General features: G+C 44.3%; 1 protein-coding gene across 3 annotated transcripts in view; it reads left to right on the top strand.

Annotated features, from left to right (window-relative positions):
* Nucleotides 1–4,508, top strand: part of ASB18 (ankyrin repeat and SOCS box containing 18) — a 35,227-nt gene extending 30,719 nt beyond the window's left edge. For all 3 annotated transcript variants that reach the window (XM_077918577.1, XM_077918582.1, XM_028702895.2), the window contains one exon: nucleotides 3,974–4,508. In XM_077918577.1, coding sequence (XP_077774703.1) covers nucleotides 3,974–4,159 — 186 coding nt within the window. In that variant the 3' untranslated portion in view covers nucleotides 4,160–4,508. The remainder of the gene's footprint in view (nucleotides 1–3,973) is intronic.
* Nucleotides 4,509–23,451: the final 18,943 nt, after the last annotated feature.

Here is a 23,451-nt window from a genome sequence, read left to right as displayed (position 1 = left end):
GTGTTCAAAGGCTGTAATCCTAAATACACTTATCACAGGGACTTACATCCAGTCTGAATAAGCATGCATTGCCGCCAGAGCATTTTACCTTGTGGTACCTATATTTTCTTTTTACTCTACAATCCCATCTGAGAATGCTTTCCAACCACTACCCTGACCCAGTTTCCTCCCAAATTTTCCTTTTAGGTGCTCTAATCTCATCCAAGGCCAAGAGAATTTCCTCTAAACTGAACATTGATTAGGAGTTTGGGGGTAAATTTCATAATCCACTGTGCGAGAGTAGTGCTTTGTAAATAGCACCCGAACCTTTAATTATCTAATTATTTTGGGATGGTCTCCTCCAGGGCATTACAAAGAAAGCTTTCGTGAGCTGTCAGTGCTTTAGCAAGTGAGTGGGGAGTAAAACAATGTATGGTTTCACTCTCTTCAAAATACAGAGTAATAGGATGACTCAGGGCAGCCTTGGCAGCATCAGATTTCTTTAGAGGACCGTGTGCTGAAGATTTATAAGCTGTGTGTGTGTGACAACCATCTATTCAATCAATCAATCATATACCTTTATTGGTATCACAGTGTAAAATGTTTCAAGTAACTGGAATAATTAAAAAGACAAGGGTGAAGCTATCGAGGGTTATAAGGTCACACTATAGTCGTGTGCATTTGGATATTCTGCTACGCCCTCTCTGTTTCCCGAAAGGATAGTTGGTTGGGAACCCAGTTGGGTAAAATTGTGGCTAAAAAGGAAGCTACTAAAGCAGTAATACCTTTGTCCCGATCTGCCGGGAGAAACCTTATTTGGCTTCTTCTTGGAGTTGTGGGCCGGAGGTCCAACATTTTGCTCAGCATCAGTTGGCGAGGTCTGCTGTGTAAAGGGCGATCTAAGAGAATGTGGTCCATTGAATCTAAATTAGCTAGTTACAGTGGTGCCTCGCAAGACGAAAAGAATCCGTACCGCGATTCTCTTCGTCTAGCGGTTTTTTCGTCTTGCGAAGCAAGCCCATTAGCGGCTAAGCGGATTAGCGCTATTAGCGATTTAGCGGCTTAGCGGCTATTAAAGGCTTAGCGGCTAAGCTGTTAAAAGGCTATTAACGGCTTACCGGCTTTGAAAAAGGGGGGGAAGTGGGGGGGAAATGGTGAGACTCGCAAGACGTTTTCGTCTTGCGAAGCAAGCCCATAGAGAAATTCGTCTTGCGAAGCGCCTCCGCAATGGAAAACCCTTTTGTCTTGCGGGTTTTTCGTCTTGCAAGGCATTCGTCTTGCGGGGCACCACTGTACATGTTAAATGACTGAGTGGAGTTTTGGGTTTCAGAGAATGTGCAAAGTTCCTTCCAGGAGAGAGGTTAACCTTGTTGAATAATTCCAAGAGATGAAATACGAGGTGAGGCTTCACCTCTTTATGGAAATTCAGGATCAGGAGAAGTGTACCCCTGGGTGGAGACAGATTGTTTGTCTCAGTGGTCTAGATGGCAAATCAGATATTTATTTAGTGACCTCTTCCGTGATTCTGCACTTATATTACAAAAGGACTAGCCAGTTCAACCTGAGGATGTATAATGGAAAATAAAATTATAAAGCCCAGGATATACCTATAGGGGTCATAAGGGTGCAGTATCAAAGACCCTCAAGAGGGAACTGTTCAGAATATAAAGGTAAAGGTACCCCTGCCCGTATGGGCCAGTCGTGTCCGACTCTAGGGTTGTGCGCCCATCTCAGTTAAGAGGCCGGGGGCCAGCGCTGTCCGGAGACACTTCCGGGTCACGTGGCCAGCGTGACGAAGCTGCTCTGGCGAGCCAGCACCAGCGCAGCACATGGAAACGCCGAACTGCTAGGTGGACAGGAGCTGGGACCGAACGACGGGAGCTCACCCCACCGCGGGGATTCAAACCGCCGACCCTGCGATCGGCAAGCCCCAGGCGCTGAGGTTTTACCCACAGCACCACCCGCGTCCCATGTTCAGAATATAGGCATTTGAAATACAGTCATACCTCAGGTTACAGCCGCTTCAGGTTGCGTTTTTCGGGTTATGCACCCGCCGAAACCCGGAAGTACCGGAATGGGTTTCGGTGGTCACACTTTCCGCATACGCAGAAGCGCCGAATCGCAACCCTGTGCATGTGCAGACGTGCCGCTGTGGGTTGCGAATGCTGCGGGTTGCGAACATGCATCCCGCACGGATCACGTTCGCAACCCGAGCGTCCACTGTATAGGTAAATATGCTGTTGTTCTGTCACAGGATTATGCTGATTTTGTTGCATAATTTATTAAACGTGTTGCACTGAGATTTATGTTTTTAATCGTTTTGAATATGATTGTTTTAATCTGCTGGTTGAGGGAGACTCATATAAGAAACTGTATTTGTATGGCCAAGTCGTACAAATCACTGCCACTTTCACAAAAATGTGGTGACTGCTGTATTTTTTTCATTCTTTCTCAAGATAATTATGCTGCTGGTCCTAATCATCAGTTGACAAATACCTCATATTACTATTACTAACTCTGGCTAAATCATCTTTTTTTTCTTGCCCCAGTAATGGACTGGATAAGAGCCAACAAACTGAAACTCAATCCAGATAAGATGGAGGCCCTGTTAGTGGGGGGTTCCCTGTTAGCAGAAGGTTGGGAGGTGGCTCCCGATGGGCTGCACTCCCTCTGAAGGAGCAGGTACACAGCACAGGAGTCCTCCTGATCCTTTGCTGTTGCTTGCGGCTCAGGTGGCCTCGGTGGCGCAGAGTGCCTCCCATCAGCTTGGGCTGCACCCCTAACTGGACAGGGACAGCCCAACTTCTGTCATCTATGCTCTGGTAACCTCTAGGTTAGATTACTGCAGTGAAGTATATGTGGGGCTGCCTCTGAAGATGCTTCAGAAACTTCAGCTGGTGCAGAATTCGATGACCAGGTTGCTCACGTAAGCAAGACGGTTTGAGCATCTTACACTGATCTTGGCCCAACTGCACTGGCTGCCAATTATTTTCCAGGCCCAATTCAAAGTGCTGGTTTTGACCGATAAAGCCTTTAACGGCTCAGGACCACAATACCTCAAGAACCGCCTCTCCCCATATAATCTGTTCTGGACTCTGAGGACCTTCTTCATGTGCCTCCTCCTCAAGAGAGGGTGGCAACACAAGAATTGGTCTGCTCTGTGGTGGCTCCCCATTTGTGGAATGCTCTCCCCAGGGACGTTCGCCTGGTGCCTTCATTACAGTGGTACCTCAGCTTACATATGCTTCAGGTTACAGACTCCGCTAACCCAGAAATAGTGCTTCAGGCTAAGAACTTTGCTTCAAGATGAGAACAAAAATTGTGCTCCAGCGGCGCAGTGGCAGCAGGAGTCCCCATTAGCTAAAGTGGTGCTTCAGGTTAAGAACAGTTTCAGGTTAAGAACGGACCTCCGGAACGAATTAAGTACTTAACCCGAGGTACCACTGTATATACTTTTAGACACCAGGAGAAAATGTTTATCTTCAACCAAGCCTTTGGCTGATTAATATTTTATGGCCTTTTAAATGTGTTTGTGGGAGGGGGGGGGGGTTACTGGTTTGTCTTTGTTTTTGTTTTATTATGAATTTTGCCTTCTCATTTTGAATTTTTATGCTGTGAACCACCCCGTGATCTTTGGATGCAGAGCAGTATAAAGGTAAACCATTAGGTCCAGTCACGGACGACTCTGGGGTTGCGGTGCTCATCTCGCTTTACTGGCCGAGGGAGCCAGCGTACAGCTTCTGGGTCATGTGGCCAGCATGACTAAGCCGCTTCTGGCAAACCAGAGCAGCGCATGGAAACGCCGTTTACCTTCCCGCTGGAGTGGTACCTATTTATCTACTTGCACTTTGACGTGCTTTCGAACTGCTAGGTTGGCAGGAGCAGGGACTGAGCAATGGGAGCTCACTAGGCTCTGTGGTTTAACCCACAGCGCCATAAATAAATAGATAAATTCCAGGTAGTCACACTTTGCAAACTGTTCTTTCTCTTTCAGAGGCATCTATCTTTCTATGAGTCCTTCCAGAATCAGATGTACAAGGTCCGGTGTCTGCAGCATTTGTGCCGCTGTGCCATCAGGAGAAAATTTGGCAGTAGGTGCCATTTTCTCATCCCCTTACTGCCTGTTCCCAAACCACTACAAAATTATCTACTGTTAGAACCTGAGGGAGTCTTGCTTTGAATTATCTTGTACCAATCACCAGATCTCACCATTATATCCTGGTCCTCATTGGCGTATGATAAATGAATTGCTTATGAATACAGCAAAGGTTTTCCCGGTTTTCTAACGAATAAGTGCTTTCAGGGGTTTACATTAATAAAACCACAGATTATTACAATGACTTGAAGCTTTTATTTGTATACCATTTCTGTAAAATGTACTTTGAAAATCTTTCGATGCAGTTTTGTTTGTGGCCTCACAGATTTTAGTGATCCGTTAATACAATATAAATAGCACAAATAATACATAGTAACAAAAATAGAGGCTTTGGAACATTTAGGTAAATAAAATTTCATACTCAAGTGCTGAACTCTAGTAAAATGTCATTTTTTTCAATAATGTTTTTATTTTCCAAAATAATAGTAATTGATGACTGAATTCCGAATTAACAAACTGTTGATAAAGATCTAATAAAATGTGAAGGAACAGCTTGTAATGGCAATGTTGTCATAATCTTTAATTTAAAAAATGTAATTTAGAAATAAGCATCTCTGTTTATTACTGTGGTGTTTTTTTACCAAAGGAGTACAAATGGAATCCTGGTTTCAAAGCAGCTTCCTGACTCCCCAAAAGCTGAAGGCAGCAGCTAGGAGATTCCCAAAGCATGGCCTCTCCAAGGACCTCTGTTATTTTTCCATCTCTCTCTCGCTGCTTCCCAAATAATTCTGCTTGATGCAGCACCTGTGTCCTCCATCCAGAGCGCAGGCCATGTGGTGGTATTCAACAAAGTACTACTTGGAGTTGAACAATTGAAATTAATGAGCATGGCTAAATTAGGTCTATTAATTTCAATAGGCCTACTCTGAGTAAAACTTAGCAAAATCCTGTGCAAAATGCACATGAAACCTAAAGATAAAGGGACCCCTGACCATTAGGTCCAGTCGTGACCGACTCTGGGGTTGCGGTGCTCATCTCGCTTTATTGGCCGAGGGAGCCGGCGTACAGCTTCTGGGTCATGTGGCCAGTATGACTAAGCCGCTTCTGGCAAACCAGAGCAGCACATGGAAACGCCATTTACCTTCCCGCTGGAGCGGTACCTATTTATCTACTTGCACTTTGATGTGCTTTCGAACTGCTAGGTTGGCTCACCCCATCGCGGGGATTCGAACCGCCGACCCTCTGATCTGCAAGTCCCAGGCTCTGTGGTTTAACCCACAGCGCCACCCGCGTCCCTTCATGAAACCTAAGCAGGCAGCATATTGGGCTGAAAGCTCCAGCAGCCAGCCAGGGAGGGGGGAGATGTCTGAGTCAGGCTGAGGAGTTCCAAAGCTGAAATGGGGGGGCTGTGCTGCTTAGATGCAAAGGACAGAGAATAAATGAACAACTAAATGGCAAGTGCTTATATTCTAGGAAAGGACACCAGATTCCAAGATCCCATCACTGCCACCACTGCTAGCATGACATCTCAGGAAAAGTCCCCATTAGCACTGGTTGCCAATTTGCTTCCTTTTTTATATTTACTTACTTATATACATGTTTATTCAAAAATTACAATACAGCTTTGTCCACTGCCATATCACAGAATCATCTCTCCCATCCTCAATTCCTTATCACTGTCTTGTTGGCTCGCTGCCAAATATCTTCAATAGGCCAAATAGCCAGTTTGCTTTCTGAACAAATTCAGAATATTGGTCTTTCAAAAGGGCTGCAAACATTCTTTGTTTCCAGGGTGTCTTAATAACTGCCTTTTTTCTATGAGAACTGCTCAGGAGTTTCGCTCAACATCAGATTGATTGTTCCTAAGAGACTACAATATGAAAACACTGAAATAAAATACTCCAAGTAGTTCAATGCTATCACTTGTGGACTGAACTGAGATAAAGGCTCGTGAGTGTTCATATGTGTTAATTGGCTTACCAATGCCATGAGGTATGTGCTATCAACAACCATGGTTAATCCAGTGTAGGGTAAGGTGGCATCTGCTAGTACAATGGGGCTTCTCCATACTCCCTCCATCCCCCCAAATCTGTTCCAGAGGAATGGGAGCCCTCTGGACAGATTTGGCGGGTCCAGGCTCTTGAGGGGAGAAGCCAGTAGTTCTGTTGTACTAGCAGTACATTATTCCTTTTGTGCAAGTGGGCAGACATAACTGGACCTAACCCATAATTATCATTGTCTGTACTTTGCAGCATCTCATTTCCCTCTTACCTCACTGCTTACAATTTCACCCTGCAAAACCGTGTGTGTGTGTGTGTGTGTGTGTGTGTGTGTGTGTATGCACACACACCTATAACTCAGGCGATACCTCTTGCCTCTGATGACAAGGACTGTAGTGCAAGGAAACTTATGCCATAATAAATTAAAACAACAAAAAATTCCTTCCAGTAGCACCTTAAAGACCAACTAAGTTAGTTCTTGGTATGAGCTTTCGTGTGCATGCACACTTCTTCAGATACACAAGCTCATACCAAGAACTAACTTAGTTGGTCTTTAAGGTGCTACTGGAAGGAATTTTTTTGTTTTGACTATGGCAGACCAACACGGCTACCTATCTGTAACCATAATAAATTAGTTAGTCTTTAAGCTGGCTCTTTAGAATAGCCAGCCAACATTTCCCTGTATTTCAGTGGAGGTTTTAAAAGCTTCCCCTGTAAAACAGGAAAAGAAAATAGAAAGTTGTTCTTTTTGTATTTTCATCTATACTGTATATTTAGCATAGGTAAAATATTTCAACTATTCTTACCGGTATGTGACATGGGTTCTGACCCTCTTTAGAGATACCCTAGTGTATCTGAATAAAAAAAGAGGGTACCATATGAATAGCACAGATGTTGACAAACTTTGCATAGCCAAGCTACACACCTACACACACACACACACACACACACACACACACACAATTAAGATGAAAGGAAGATAGTGGGCTGCATAAGAGGAAGGAGAACAAAGGAAAGGAGGTGGGGCAGCCCCACATGGATTCTCAGCATTGTTCCAGAGCCCCAGAGGAGACAACCTAGGAAGCCAAAAAGCCACACTGACCTGCAGGACCTGTCAATCAAAGAAAGAAGGGATGCAGCTGCCTGCATCATACTGATGAGAAGGTAAAAGAACAACTCTTCCTTATCATACTAAAGAGCTCCTTTTTAAGACCCCCAAACGCAAATGCAGGCCAGCCCACCCAACTCTTAAATGTGTAATCCTAATAAATTTTAATCTGAAAACTCCTTTCATACTACCTACTTCATATGTGCAGCTCTGCCCCCTCTGCAAAAAAAAAAAACTTACAAAAGCAGACTTGATTTGTGAAATAGAATTTGTTGCAATTTGGAAATTTCGGGTTTATAAAACTCTGGGGTCTTTTCCCAGCTCTTCACAGTATTCTTCTCCCCACCCTGGTGCCTCCCCATTCATCATCAGATTGCCAGCAAAATTATTTATTGCAGAATATTCCACATCTGTGGGAAGGGAAAATCAGATTATTGTGCCGTATTGCAGACCACGTGGAAAAATGATGCAAAGCACATTTTCTAGGTCTGCTTCCGAATGCTGAGAATAAGCAAAATACCATCATCTCTGCTGCACTGGATGCCAGTTCGATGAAAGCTTCTGTTTTATTCCAGCTAAAATTACATTCCCTAAATATTATTCCTGAACAAAATGGCTTCAAAATTGCTCTTAGTAATTAGTAAATAAATGAAACCAAATTATTTCTAGAATAAAATCCTAAACACAAACAGAAATAAGGGATCTCTCTACACCATTTGTCATGTGGTTGACAGGTTCCGTCACCAACTCCACAATTCTCGGCTTCTACACTTAAAATAGCATTTCCTTGGTTTCCTCTAAAATGATAACACCAAGTCGTCTTCCTCGTAGGGCACTCAAAATACCCTTCCATCTTCCAACATTTTTAACTAACAGACTTAATTTGTATTCAAAACAGAAAGACAGGCAGCTGTACATCACATTAAAATACTTTTATTTCACAAAATATGGCTCTTAGTCTGAGTTTTAATTAACTTGCTGAAAGTTTAATTAATTTGCTACAATTAACAGAATTTTCTGTTCTTTGCTGTACAGCACACACAAATTCATTTTTCCCACCTGTAAAAAATACAACCCTTCTCTTTTTTGTTGACCACCTTGTTTACCTTGACTGTACTCAAATTTTCAAATTATTAATCTTTTCAGAAAAACTGAAGAAATGTGCTTTATTACATGAGATTAATTTACATGCCATAGCTATAGTCTAGTTAATGGAAATCATGTGAGAAGTATATGCATATGCCAGGTTTCTATGCCCATATATTTTTAAATACTTAACTGATGTGAAATCTTCAAAATTTAATACAATGGTTATTTTAATTGGGCTTATTATAGGCCTGAAGGAAACACCCTTTAGGATATCCCACCTCCTAATTGGAGCATAGTGGCAATTGGTTATTGCTGTTTTAAATGAATTGGTTTAATTCTGCATGAATTGCAGTCGCAAAAACATTTTGCAGAGCTTCTCCGTCATCATTTTGTTATCAGTAGATAGCACCATATATAACCCTGACAAGCAGCATAATGGTTCCTTCACATTCTCGTCTACATATATCTTTTGCCTACCCCAATTTATAAAACTCCTCAAATTACCATTATATTATTGTGGCAATAAATTAATTAACAGGATATAAATCAACATTATACAGATGCCACTTAAGAAGATGACCATAGACATTAGGCCCAATTCATACTTAAGCACATCAAATTTGCTCAGTTGTTCATAATATCCTACGTAGTTTCATTGCTTCACTTGCTGCAAATTGGAACATGGTTTTTGGAGTTTCTTGGCTTCACAAAATTAAAAACCAGCCTGATTAACATCATACAGCCTGAAAGTAAACGTGCATAAGAAGTAAATCTCCACTATATAAATGAGGTTTACTCCCAAGTAAGTATGCATATAACTGCCGCCTTCAGTCATGTTCCTCCTCAATCACAAAAATAAGATATGAGTTTGGCCAAACGCATATGTTCAATATTTGCCATATCTGTATTACATAGTTCTATGGCCTGATTAAGGTACAACGAACGAATCTGTAGAGGAAGGGAAACAGCTGTGAACTGAATTAAAGCACGCATGCATTTATAAAAGGAAGACCGTGTGGCCATCTACCTTGTACTTTGGGGAGGGCAGGTCAGGACACAGAGAAAACCGTGAGGCAAGGTTTTGGTGCAATGTGGTCCAGAGTGTCTCCAAGTGCCACTCCCACTTCCTGGGTGGCCTGCCTAGATGCTCACCACATAGGGATATTATTAGTGTTAGTATTATTAAGTTCATTTCTATACTGCTTTATAGTTTTAAGGGAAAAAAGCTCAAAGCAGTTTACAACCTACATTAAAACATCAAATAAAACAATTCTGAATAAATCTCTTTTTAAAAAAAAAAATCAAATATAAAGTATAAATAAATACAAATAATTTTTAATTTGTACCCCGCCCTCCCCGGTCGGAGCTGGGCTCAGGGAAGCTAACATCATAAAACTAACACAAAGAACATTGAACACAGTATACATTCAAATCAACATAATTAACAACATAATTAATCTATTAAAGATTTTGAAATAAACCATTAGAAAAAAGGTCATGTACATGTAATGCAGCAAAATTTACCGGAAAAAAATTGTCTTAACTCTTCAAAAGCAAACATTCCTAAAGGAAGTTAAATATAAAATGCACATGTAAAACAGCATAGTTAGCAAAAAACTACATCTTGAGCTTGGAACATATCTGCTACTCTGTTGCTGCCAGTCCTGCCAATGGTGCTTCAAGGGCGAGGCAGCTCAGGCGATGGTCAGCAGCCTCGGCTTTTGCAGCTGGAGTCAAGGCACTTGCCCTGCCAGGCCAAAGTGGCACCTTTGAGACCCGGGCAAAACTGCAGGTCAGAAGGCCAAACTAGTTCGAGAGAGACTGAAATCGGCCACAGAATGATCAACTAGATTTGGAGCCCAATGCAGCAGGTGCCCCGAGGAGTCCCGCGAATGCCGCCCACTCCCGCACAGAAGTGGATTCTCTTGCTGCGGAGAAAACAGCAAGAAGCCCTGGGCAGCGCCTGCCTCGCCCCTCGGGTGTCCGGGCTCCCTGTGTTTCATTTATACAGCCAGGCTCGATTCAGAGAGCACGGCCATTAGCTGAAGGTTTTATAGGGATTGTAAGGTTTTATGGGTTTATCATGGGCGATTTAGCCGAGCAAAGGCTGTGGAAATCAGGCCAGTAGCCAGACATTGTGTTCTTAGGGCTCCTCTTGGTGAAAGGTAGACGCAGAAGAGCCGGAACCCAAGCACAGATATAGTCCAGGATGCTGGAAGGAATATATGAAATAGGAATGAAATATTATCGGGATTTATTCAGATGTGCCTGGGGCTTGCCGATGATCCCAGCGCCTTTGTACACACGTGTGTGTGTGTGTGTGTGCACGTGTGTCGCAGAACACTGGGAGGCCGGCAAGGAGCAGCAGGCAATGCGGGGGGGGGGGAGATCCTGCCTCCACCCTTTTCGGTTTCTTTTTTTACACACACAGAGAGAGAGACTTCATTTGCTCCTAGAGGGCGCCGCTGGCGGGCTGGGCTGGGCGGCCCTCGCGCCTTGGGGCTCCCCGTCGTCCTCGCCTGCAGAGCTGAGCTGCTCTCCCCGGGAAAGGAGGCTTGGTTTCGGGGCAGCGGCGCGTCGCTCCGGCCTGGAGGTGGCGCCACTTTCACGAGAATCGCTCCCCTCGGCCCGGCGCAGGCAGGCGGCTTCCCCTTGCGCGGAAGTTTCAGAGGCGCGCTCCCGACGGCGCCCGTCCTTCCCCCTCGCACTTGGCACGCCTCTCCGCCGCCTGCTCCTTGCGCGCCTTCAAGCGACGCTCCGCGCCCGGCGGAAGGGCTGCTGGGAGGCCGAGCTGCCGGGGTGCTTCGCCCGGGCCGGGGCTCGCCTTCCGCATCCCAGTTCAGAGAGCCCCGATTCCTTTGCAATGCAACTTGCGAGCAATAAGCGTGCCTGAAATGCGCCCGTCGGGGCGCTGCTCGCGGAAGGCCGCCCCGCGCTCGGGCTCCGGGCCTCGCTCTGCGCCTGGGAGAAGGCGCCCGTCGACTGGCTCTCGGGGAGGGGGGTCCCCGCTGAAATACGCTATTCTCTCGCCGTTTGCTTAGGATCCCGGAGCCTTGCCGTGGCGCGGCTATTTCAGAGCAGGGGCTCGGCTTCCGCCCTCCCGCGCAGCAGCAAAAGTCAAATTAATGCGATCTGGATGCCGGCGAAGGAAGGAGCCCCAACAGCGGGCGGCTAGTTAACGCCATGAGATTTCCAGAAAGCCGGGCATAATTCCCCCCCCCCCCCCCAAAAGGACACATTTTTCACGTCGCGTCCCAATTAAATGAGCGAGGCAGCTAAGGCGCAGCCAGCAGCAGCCCGGGAGAGGGGCGAGAAGGGGCGGGCTCCCCCTCCCCAGTGGGGAGGCCAGCGCGAAAGGCGGAGAGGAGCCCCTCGGAAGGGCGCAGAAAGGCCCCGAAGAGCCGGGGAGGGGGGCGGAGAGGGAGAGCCGGAGGTTAGGGGCGGTGGGAAAGGTCACCCCGGGTTTCCTCCCGGAGGCGGCACGTCGGAAAAAGCTCGCTCGCTCCAGGAGAGGGGGGCTGCGGCGGGGGGGGGCGGTCCTCCTGCTGCCGGGAAGGGCGTCGCAGGCGGAGGAGACGAGGGAAGGCCTTTGCAAAGAAGCCGCGTCGACTCTTGGACGGCGCGCGCGCGCTTGAACCGGCGCTCACGCGGCCCATCCACAAAGCAATCCGAATCCAAGAAGGAGGTGCATCTTTTGGGGGGGGAGGGAGTCCTAATGAACCTGATTGCATGAACATTTATAACCCCCCCCCCGCCCGGTTTAAAGTGAACTCCAATGCTAATGAGGGGCTTGGGCGAGGGGCGGGCTTCCCGGCAGGGTGGGGGGTCGCGGGCGGCGGGGCAGGATTGGCCAGGATGCGGCTGCCGCTCTTGGTGTCTCAAATGATGGATAATGTGAGAATGGCAAATATACTATTTGTCTAATGGCTCTGCAATTAAATTCCCCCGTAAATGACCCATGCCTCATTTCATCCTAATCTATGGAATTTTGATTGAATTCGTCAGCTCTAATTGAAAAATACTGCACTTTAATGTCTGCCTTGCAGATTCCGAACAAGAGTGGTTTTAATGAGACTGTGGCCCTCTGACCTGCGAAGATTTGGAGGCTTTTAGGCAGGATTTTTTAAAGGGGCCGGTTTCTCACCTTAGGCGCCCTGCCCTTTCGCCTGCGGAAAGAGCGCGGCCGCCTCGGAAAACTCTCCAGCGGACACCCGGCTCCGTTTAACGCTTTAAAAAAAAAATCGCTTTGCTTAGTTTTACTTCGAATACAGTCCGTATTATGGGCCCCCACCCCGCATGGCCCGGTTGATTTGCAAGAGTTTGGTTTCAGCCTTTTGTAACCTGCGGGAATCTTTTCCACAGCGATTTACAAATACAATACGTTGATACCCGAGAGCTAGAACAGATTGCGCAGATCCCGTTTACTGTGGGAAGTGAACCGCGCTTCGCTCCCGAATCATCATCGGTGGGTAGAAAAATCCAGACCGGGGGTTGCTGCTCATTTTGTCTTCTCCTCGTTTCCCCGCATTCTGCCTCACTGCGTCCAGCACTTCAGGGCTGCTTCTTCTCGCGCTCCCCCTCTACCCCATATTGGGGGGGGGGGGGTTTGCCAAAGGCAAAAATTAAGAGATAAAACCCACCCTTTCACCACAAACGCGAAGAAGGTTGCGCAGGATTTTGCTCTGCAGTCGACAGGGCAGAAACTATTTCCAGCTTTGGGGAAAATAAATGCGCGTCCCACTGCGTGCGATCCACCACTCCGATCTAGTTTGGTTCCGTGCTCTTCAAAAGGCAGCCGGCGAGGAAACCCTCCCTCCTTTGCTGTTTGGGCTGCAAACCTTGCGGACCTTTGCCTGGGCCGTCTGAGCAGAGGACCCCCCCCCCCGCCCCCCTGCTCAGCTCGTGATCCACTGGCCTTCGGCTTTATATGCCGCGCTGGCTGCCAAAAGCGGCGCACGGGGAGCTTCTGCGCCCTCAAACCAGCAGCGAGCAAAAAGCAGAAGGAGCTCAAGTAGAACGAACAGGGCTTTTTACTTTTTCAATGCCTCCAGATTTCCTTTCTGTATTATATGCGTTTGCTGCTTTTCGACTTTGCAGATCCCAAAGCAGCGCGCAAGTCTCAAAATGACCCTGAGATCCGTTAATACAAACGGATTAACGGAGAAAACCAGCAGGAGCAGCCAAAAGCTAATATATTTCGCAAGCCAGCAGCAACCGGAATCAGCTGAGAGGCTTCTGCGCGGCACCATCGCCAGCATTTCTACCTAGGAAGCCCCCTCCCCTTTCCAGCTTCGCTGTCAGGCTCGGAGGGTCCGAGAAGCCCTCGACTCTATCTATCATGCGCTAGGTGCCAGCCGACCCTAACGCGCGGAGCAGACGCCAAAAAGGCAGGGGAGATGTGCAAAAACAACTCCTCTCTTGTATTCAGGAAGGTTATTGAGTTCTGGCTTCTAAAAACAATGCCTAGGCTTTTAGATACAGAGGAAGTAGAGACCAGAGATGGGGGGAGGGAGCTTTTTCTTCCGAGCTGACAAAGTGTCATTTTCTCCCTCAGTGCATCTCAGTGACCAGGAAAGATTCATGAGCTGAGTTGCCCCTGTCGCTAAACTGTGAAAGACGCAGGAGCCCTGATAAGAGAAAAAGGTTGGCAATCCAAATCCCACACCAGTTAAACAGTTACATGCCCTCTTTACTGGCCAACATTTTATTTTGGGGTGAATTTGAAATCCGTTTATTTATTTATGCTATTTGTATCTTGCCCATCAACCCAGTCCTCTGGGCTATTTACAGAAGTTATCAATATATAGAATACAATCAAGCAACAGCAATGGGTAAATTTAAATACAAAAATAAATTCAATAAAACCAGCATTAAAGCTCGCATTAAAACAATACCAAAGCTGGCTAAACCCAAGGTGGGTGAGAAGGGGCTGATAAAGAGCAGCGCCGAAAGATATAAAATGCTCTAGAAATATAACTAAAATATTTGGGGAAATAAATAGGTGTCAGGTGGACCTAATTGGCCCCTCCCCAGTGACCACACACCTCTGTTCACTCAGGGTAGAGAACCTGAAGAAGGGCACCTCACATGGAGATATTAAGCACCAGACGGGCATATACAGGAAGAGGACTGCCATGCAACATATCCTATGTCCCACTGGAGATCAAATTCACTGTGTACACGGGGCTGGAGCTTCAGATACTTGTTCATATTTGACAGATTTGGCACTTTTAAGTGTTTAAGTTGACCTTAAATGAGTGTTGTTGAGATCTGTGCCCATTTGGCAGACACTTCCCTTACCAGGTATTTAGACTGCCTAATGATACCAAATAAGTGTCCTGAGGATCTTGGGTAAGTGATGGGTGCAAATGCATGTTCCAGCCAACTGATCAGTACTGCATAGGAAATCCCACTTCCGAAGTCACAAGATTGGCCTCTGGAAGAGATGCCAGCCCCTGCATTGGGCTCAGATTGAGTATCGATGCCTCAGCAATCCACTTTCCATTGTCTCAATGGTGGAGACCCTGTACGCATGTTCCTCATGGAAGAGCTATACCATTCTGCAATGAGAACACACACATTTGTCTTTGTTTCTCTCATACAGGACCATAAGGTTTCTGCCCAAATGAATCCGTACAGTGGGCACCTCTTTTATATCCTGCTATGAATCGGGCAAATCTGTGCCAGCACACCTTGTTTAAATCAGGCAGAGCAAAAACTAGCTCATTAAATAACCCCCTCAAGTCATTCCAAATGGATAGTGTTGTCTAGGTATTTCCTCAAATCACTGCCATACTCTAGTGTCACAAATGCCTCCTTAGCAACATCAACCATATTAAAATGGGCAGCTGGCAGCATAGTCCCATTTTCATATCAAGAGCTCAATAAACATCCTCACAGTAAGTCACAAAGCAGATACTGTTCTTGCTAGATGGCTGGCATGTAAAACCACTGTCTAAAATAGAAAAGGCTCCAGTCATTCTTCTCACACATAAATGAGCAAAGCAGATGGCATTCTCAAGGGACATAGTACCAGACCTCCAAAGCATGTAGGGAAGGACCATATCTCAGTGGGTAGGTAGAGTAGAAGAAGGTCCCATATCCAATCCATGGTAACCCCAGTTAAAAGGAGCTGAAGCAGACTTGAAAAGCCGACCCCCGTCTTCTTGTTCCTTGGTGATAACTCATGGCCGAGTAGGATTGTCTTCCATGAACACAGTCTTAATGGTGTGTCCATAAATGACTGTGGAGGCCAATTCTGGATCCACATGTCCTTCCACAGTGGGGACATAGGGGTTTTTTTGGGGGGGTTGATCACAGTGAGGATTTGCCAAGTGTGCCTTCCTCTTAGCTCGTTTTTCCCTTTCATCCTGAGTTTGTGCTGCCCCCAGCAGCCAATACTAGGATAAATGACCAATGGTTTTACTTCAGCTTCTTGTGCCCTGAGCCCTTCCAGCTAGAGAGAACAGTCACTGAATGCATTCTGAAAATCAAGAGTCCTCTGTGTATGAGGTGGGGCTTCATGGGGAGTTATGAGCTTCTTTTTCCTCCACCCTCTCCCTTGCGCGCTTTTGAGCTCAAAGAAGCTCATGAGGAGGACATTAGTGCTATTCAACACCCAGAAAGTGACCTATCAATCATTTAAAATAAGTGATGTGAAGTGTCATTATTGTGTTGTGAAATCAATTTACTTGGTGGTTTTTGCCACTGGTATTGGCAAAACACTAAATCCACTTTTACCACTGTCAGTGAAAGCTGTTTAACTGCCAAGCCCTTTTATGAAGAAAGGCACGGCCTCTGTTCATCTCTCTGGGACAACAAGCATCCAGCAAATGCCATTTTGCCCAGTGCAAAATATGTTGACAATCAAGAATAACAGGAGTCTTACTTGGTGGGCGACATGTTGATGTCAATAACAGATCTATTGTAGAGAACAGCCCTTTTGATGGGAACCATTAAAAATTCATTGCCCTTTGTTTTGCCCTTTGGCTACTCATAATCCCATTTCTTACACAATTAAGTAGGGATTACATTTCATTATACTTTTCCTGGTTGCACAATGAGATGTATAAAAATTATGCTGTAAACGTGCATATCTTCAACCTACAAATTTCCTATCTCAAACATAAAAGAGTCATTCAGAAAGATACTGTACTGTTTATTTTATTTAGAATATTTTAAAGCTACCCACTAGAGCCAAGCCCTCACAAGGCAGTTCTTATTATATAAATATATATAAATATGAAAACACACTAAGAACAAAACTACCTGAAAGCATCAGAAAACAGTATAAAAGCAGCGTAGCAGAACCACAAGAGAATAATAGCAAAAACAGAAATAGCAGTGAATGACAATATCTGACTCAGCACAATTTCATTTGAAATTAATAAAATAATTCAGTACCAGATCAAACAATAAAGTCAGCCAGTGCTAATTAACAAGTATGCTTTTCACTTATATTCCTAAAATTAGCTTCAAAATAGAGCTCCAGCCAAAGAGAACAGAAGCCTGGGGGCTGGTGTTTAAATGTTCACAGAACAGCCCAAGGCCCAGGTATCAATTAGGAGCCGCAGCTGGAACTCCTAGGGCTAGTTTATCTACCCATCTCAGTTTCTGGAATTAGCAGGAGAGACATGAATGGTGACGGAAGGATTTCCATTCTTATGGCTGTGAAATATCAAATGGAAACAAAAATAAGCCAGCTTCTGCAGATTCAGCCAGCCCGGACAAGGTATATGAGCTGTGTAGATGCTTCACAATTTTTATTTCTCTAATCTCATTAACAGAAGCCAAAAAGGAACTCAGTGTCTTATGGTACACATCGTGCGGGGCTTCACATCCATGGCAATCCCCCACTTTGAGCACTCTTGGAAGGGACAGAGCTGGAGAGAGGGGCAGGCAGTTTAGGCTGGCAGGGAAGTCATCATTGTACAGTCATGTATATGCCATACAGTCAATTTATTGTACCTTCACATACAGTTACTTCTAATTTCTTCCACTTTCTTCTCACATATTCCTTTCTGTTGTCTTCTCAGAAGTCAAGGTGCTATATTTTGTGCCCAGGAAGACGTGCTTCTGTTTTATTGCTATCCAGCATCCACAAAGTTTTAAGTAACTTGACTTTAATAGCTCTGAAAATAGTCATAATGCTGTGAAATTAGTTGACTGGACTGGAGTTAGCCAAACACTAAATGCACTTTTATCACTCTTCAGGCTAACCAGAGTCATGGAGCCCTCCTGGATATGAATGGTGACATGATTCATGATGTATGACACATATTCTTCCCTATTCTTGCATCATTTTGTGAACATTGATTTATTGGTTGTGATCGTTGTCCTTAATTATTCTTATGACTAGGAGGCCATGTAGTTGCCTACTGCATACCTCCAACAGCAACCCTCTAGCGTCTAGCCCTTTTCTGAAATTGCCTCATCTCCGCATCGACCTTTTCCACACTCTCCACACACAGCAGAGCAACAATACCCTACCAGTTAAGGTATAATTTGCAAACAATTGTGCTTGTTAAAAAGTATTTGGGGGCTTTTTACTCTGCCATCTCCTTCTCTGTTGGAGCATACATTTAGCCTTAAAAAAATAAGGTGGAACAGGGAACAGCCAACACAGAGAGACAGAGAGAGTTCCTGTTGCCTTCCCTTGCCCATGTAGTACTGCAGCCATATTTTCAACTCTGTCTAATGTATGTGTAAAACACACCAAAATGCTCCTCTGAAATCTATGGATAAAGGGCAGTATACAAATATAAATAATCCAGATGCTGCTGGACTACAGCTCCCCTCGCTGCCATTGGTCATCCTGGCTGGGGCTGGTGGGAGTTGGAGATACTGTTGAATACTGTATCTGGAAAACCACAGATTCCCAACCACTGAATTCACTCTGATGGCTTTTCATTCATTCTGGCGTTTGGGACTGTCCTACCTAACTGATAAAAGCAGCACTAGTTTACCATGATAAATCTTGTCAGTCTTTAAGGTGCCTCAAGGATCTGTTGCTCTTGATGCAACTGGCTAGCATGGCTACCTCTCTGGAATTTCCCAGGAAAGGCCTGAAATTCTTGCAGTATTTGTAAAAGTAGAATGTCATATGACTAAGATTCAATAGCTTTTCCTCCAGTAGCTCATAGGTCTCCTCCAGGTTATAACCTAGGGCTAAAATGTTTTCTCTTTGAAATACTAATCTTCCATGTTATATGAGAGTTTTTTCAATATTAGGGGACTCTTTCAGTAATGCAGTCCACAGTGATGTGTGCACATTGTAAAGTGGCGTTCCCAGGAGAACTATACCGCCACCATTTGATTTTGCTGAATGAGCTTGCTTTTTTGGGCTTGCTGCCTGTGCTCTCGCATCTGGCCTCTGGTTTTCTTAAGCACCTCTGAAGGGAGGCTTTATGACCACCCCCGCTAACCTTTGGCCATGCTCCTCTCCCTCCCCCCCCCCAATCCACCTCCCCAATGGATCATCCTGTTTGCCTCCCAGCAGGCGTCCCAAGAAATAGATCAAAATCAAAAATAGCATGGACTGGCTGGGCTGGAAGCACAATTGTGAGATGGAGAACCTAGAGCGGCTGTTTTTCAGGGAGAGCAGTTGGACAGACTGTTGCATTAAACATGCATGTGCAGTTGTGCACATAGATATATCTATGTGCACAGTCTGCTCAGTTGTTACTATCTAGTTGATAGGGGCTAAGAATAGGGCTGAGACAGGGCCTGCAACCTGCTTCACTGAGGTCAAGGCAAACCTATCTATGAACTCCAAAAGAGCAAGAGATTTACATACTGCAAGCGAATATTTCCCTAAGGAATAATTTGAAACATCTAATGTCCCACACAGCTTTAAAGGCAGTGAATGCAGTGCTCATGCATTTGCTAGAGGAAAAGCCCTGTCCACAGGGAACATCTAGGCATCCATGTATTGAATCCAGCTTTGTTTCAGATTTGCTAAAATTTTAACTCATCACTAGGTAATGTTGTTCAGAAATCCGCAGAGTTGGTTCTAACTTAACATTAAAAAATAGATGGAGAACACCTGGAGAGAAGCACCTCTTTTTCCTTTTGTATAAAGGAGCATTATTCAAGTATGTTAGCATATTTCTAAGCTCGGCTAACATAAAATATTAGAATGAAAGTAAATATAACAAAACAAAGCATGTATCAAAATATAAAGCCAATCAAATTTAAATTCATGTCAAAACAGTTTCAAACGTAATCTATGAAATCCAGTGAGTAATCTTGATTCCTTCTTGATTTCTTTTGGCCGAAATGCTGAGACCTTTAGACTCTCCTCCATCTGCATTTGACCTTATTGCATTTGTGTTGGTTCAATCACACTAACCTCTGTTTTCTCTTCCAAAAAATAAGAACCTACAACCTTTATTCTGAGTAATCAATTAGTAAAAGAGAAAAGTCAGACAGAAGGGCAGTAATCAAGACTTAAGAAAATCATTAAGTTGCTCTTGTTGGTAGGGAAATTTTCATATAAAAAAAATCTCAGCATGCTGGCATACATAGTCACATAAGACAGATATGAAGGTCTAAATATATAATGTCCTGGTTTTTATTAATTTATACTGTAGTGCTTGAACTGGAGAGAGCTGTTTTATGTTTCATGCTCAAGCGAATAAGGCTGTTGCCTAAGAGTGAGAAGCATTTATTAAACGAAAAAGGCATTGTAACAGACAGGCAGTAATGCCATTATCTTAGTCAAATATTGCAGAAAATACATTATATGAAGAACACAGGACTTGGGAGACAATTACCTCTCATAAGAGCTTTTAAAAAAAAGCCCTGCAGGGTCAGACCAAGGGTCCCCAGGGGCCAACCAGGGGCCTATATATCCAACAGTACCCCAGTAAGCAATAATCAGAGGCTGGCTTATTTATTTATTTGGTTTGATTTATAACCCACACTTTGCCTACCAACACACCAAGCGCATATTGTTTCTGAACCCAGAGGTTGCAGACCTACCCTTTCAAAGTCATAGAACCCCTTGGCCAAGCTTTCCCCCCAAGTCAGACATATTTCCAGCCTCGGAGAAAAGTTCAGGAGAGAGGTTTGGGCAGGAGAATGCTTTCCATTAATTTACCCAGAGCAGATGTTAACCTAACTGGCTGTAATTTCTTGGATCACCTTTTAAAAACTGTGATCACACTGACCACCTGTTAATGTCCAAACTAGCCCACTAATTCACCCCACCTTTTAAACTCAGGTCTAACTTTTAAACTCCCATAATCAAAATTTAAACACCATCCTTACCAGTACAATAAATTTTAATAATTATTTTAAACCACTTAGAGACCTAAATAAATAAAAGTCAAAATGAAATAGGGCAGTTCTCAGTCAAAGAACACCATTCCTTTAACCACAGAGCATGTTGTAAGTGAAGAGGCAGCTGAAGCCCTCATTTCCAAATTTCCTTTGAGCAATTGTGGCAGCATTGAAAGAACACTCAGTTCCCAACTTGTTTGCTTTTTTTGTTTTGTTTTAAAGTTATGTTCTTGGCCTATTGCTGCTACCTCTGATGGCAAAGGTCTCTTATAATGCCAGAGTCTTAGTGGGAAAGGTGAGTTTAGCAGGATAGCAGTGCAGAAGGTGAAGTAATTACGTTTCAAACTTACCTTGTCATCCTTTCAGTGAGTGTGCTCTAGTTCTTGTCACAGATGAAGCAATAAGCCACCTCTTCTTCTTGGCTTTTCTGCTAATCCAGAGAGAGATAACCTGCACCCCCCAGACAATTGACCATCATCCTTGACCATTGGTCATGCTGGCTAGAATTGATGGAAGTTAGACTCAACAACATCTGTAGGGCCACAGGTTCCTCATCCCAGGACTGAAGCAGGCTGTCGTCAACAAAAGCTTATGCCACAACATACTTGCTAGTCTTTAAAGTGCCACAGGACTTCTTTGTTGTATTTGCTGTAACATACTAACACAGTTACCCCTCTGGAAATTCTTAAATTATATACTTATTTCTTCAGTGTCTCCTGTCTTCAGGGTTGAAGGGGATTGATTGATTGATTGATTGATTGATTGATTGATTGATAATCTGCATTGTGCTGCCTGCAGCAAGAGTTTTGTGGTCAACACATTGAAGACTAACAGATTTGCTGTGGCATAAGCACTCATGGGTTGATGAAGCCCACTTCATCAATACACAAAGTGTTATCCACAACTGGCAGATATTTATTTATTTATTTATTCAGTCCATGAAAGCGGACAGGGGATCTGTCGAGGTCAAATGTAATGCCCAGGGAAGTCGGTATATAAATGTTATTATATTGTATACAAGATAAGACTGTGCAGCTGCTGAAAGGGATTCTAATCCATGGACCCTAGAATTAATCTCTCTCTCTGCTTTTAAGGTAACCCAGGTCTCTTGTTTTTGCTGCAAAGAACTAACACAGCCACCTTCTGGAGTTTGCATTGCTCTTTAAAAATATCCCACAACCATCTCTGTCATGTATTTTCTGTCATTAATTTCATTAGTGATCAGAACTGTGAACAGTTTTCAAAATGTGATGTGAACATACCAGATAGAACATTGTGAAATGTTTTCTTGTACAGATTTGTGTTTGTTTGGCGCATGGTGTTGGGACATACGGTACTTGAAGGGTGGGATATATTTATAACTATATATCTATCCTTTACATTTTGCTTCAGTGCCAGCGCAGGAAGCTTATTATTTCTAGGGCCTGGCAAGGAATGATTTGTTAATTCTTACTCAACATCATGTAGAACTCATTGTCTCCTGATGTGCTTCATCTTGCACTTGCTGCCAACCTAGAATTTCATGTGCCATTTTATCATCAAACTTTCTCATGCTATGAGGCAGCATAAATAGTCAGGTATAACTTGGGCTCGCTGGATGAGGTCCTTTTCTGCTGTGATTCTTGATAAGTATCAGATTTATCATCATTTCAACATGTTATCTGCTCAAGGGGTTCTGTCTCTCTAATAATATATTTTCACATAATAATTCTATTAAACAGTTATTTCTGCAGTCAGTGCGCAGAACCTCTGGGGGGAATAGCAGCCTGGGCTGGACCGAACTTTCTGCATCTCCTTTGAATCACAGCACAGAAGAAACAGCTAAGGGGCTTTCAAAACAGCCACACAAAAGCTCTTTGGAGTTGCACAGTCAGGACTGCAAGCTGGTACCGAGCTAAAACGTAACAATACCACCCTGGACCAGGCTGTATAAGCCAAAAGGCCTCATCACTCCCAGTGGTAGGGAAAGTTCTCTTCCCAGTCTGATGCTCACGAATTGTCTATCTGAGGGACTTATCCCACAACTCTCAAATGATGGCTACCACAGATTTCCAAAGCAGCTAAATTCTGCTAAATTTCACAGCCCAGCAAACATGCTGCCCTAGGCAATTCTGAAAAAAGGAGGCATAAACAGTGGGAGAGCTACATTTACTTACTTATTTTGCAAACCTGTCCATTCCTTTGCCTAAATAGGAGTGAAGCAGAGAGGACATGAACCTCTAATCTAGAGACTCTGGAAAGCTATATGAACACCTCTCTCATCCAGAGGATCTAGTAAGCTATGCAGATGTTCTTGGGTCATAGATCATGGATGTTGACCCTAGTGGCATTTTCATCCCAGATATATGTGGCCAGTTTTTATCTTAAGGGTTGGAAACCACAACACTTAAGAGAACAAGTGGGTTTGTTGCAATTTCTGTTTCAGTTCAGTTCACATGCAGCTCCGATAGCTTTCATCGATTTGCTAACTCGCTGCTTCAACAATTAATATTTATGGTACCATATTTATGGTATGGTAAATGTGCTGAAGAAGTTAAATATCAGAGAAGACACTATAGCTAATTTTTAGCTTGGCTGCAGTTTTAATCCATCATAGTGGTCTTAATCCAAAATTCTCCCACAGGTAGAAATGGGTGAGAGGAGTTGAGAATTTGCTATGGCGGTTAATCAAAAAGGGGTGAAGAAAGAACGGGTGCCACCAAACATTTGCCACAGGTTGATAAATATGTGGTGGCCATGCAGTCCCCTGGAGGAAATACCTAAGAAGAACAGCTGCGGGTACCGATTGAATAGATTTAAAAACAAACAAACAAGCAAACACTGCAGATGTTGTGTAAGTAAACTGCAGAGCACTGAAGGAGGGGGATCAGGACACATGGAGATGTGCGGTAAAAAAG

This window comes from Podarcis muralis, chromosome 1 (assembly GCF_964188315.1).
Source record: "Podarcis muralis chromosome 1, rPodMur119.hap1.1, whole genome shotgun sequence".
In the NCBI taxonomy this organism is placed as follows: domain Eukaryota; kingdom Metazoa; phylum Chordata; class Lepidosauria; order Squamata; family Lacertidae; genus Podarcis; species Podarcis muralis.
The sequence above is the reverse complement of the archived record's forward strand: the minus strand, read 5'-3'. Positions and strand labels throughout refer to the sequence as shown.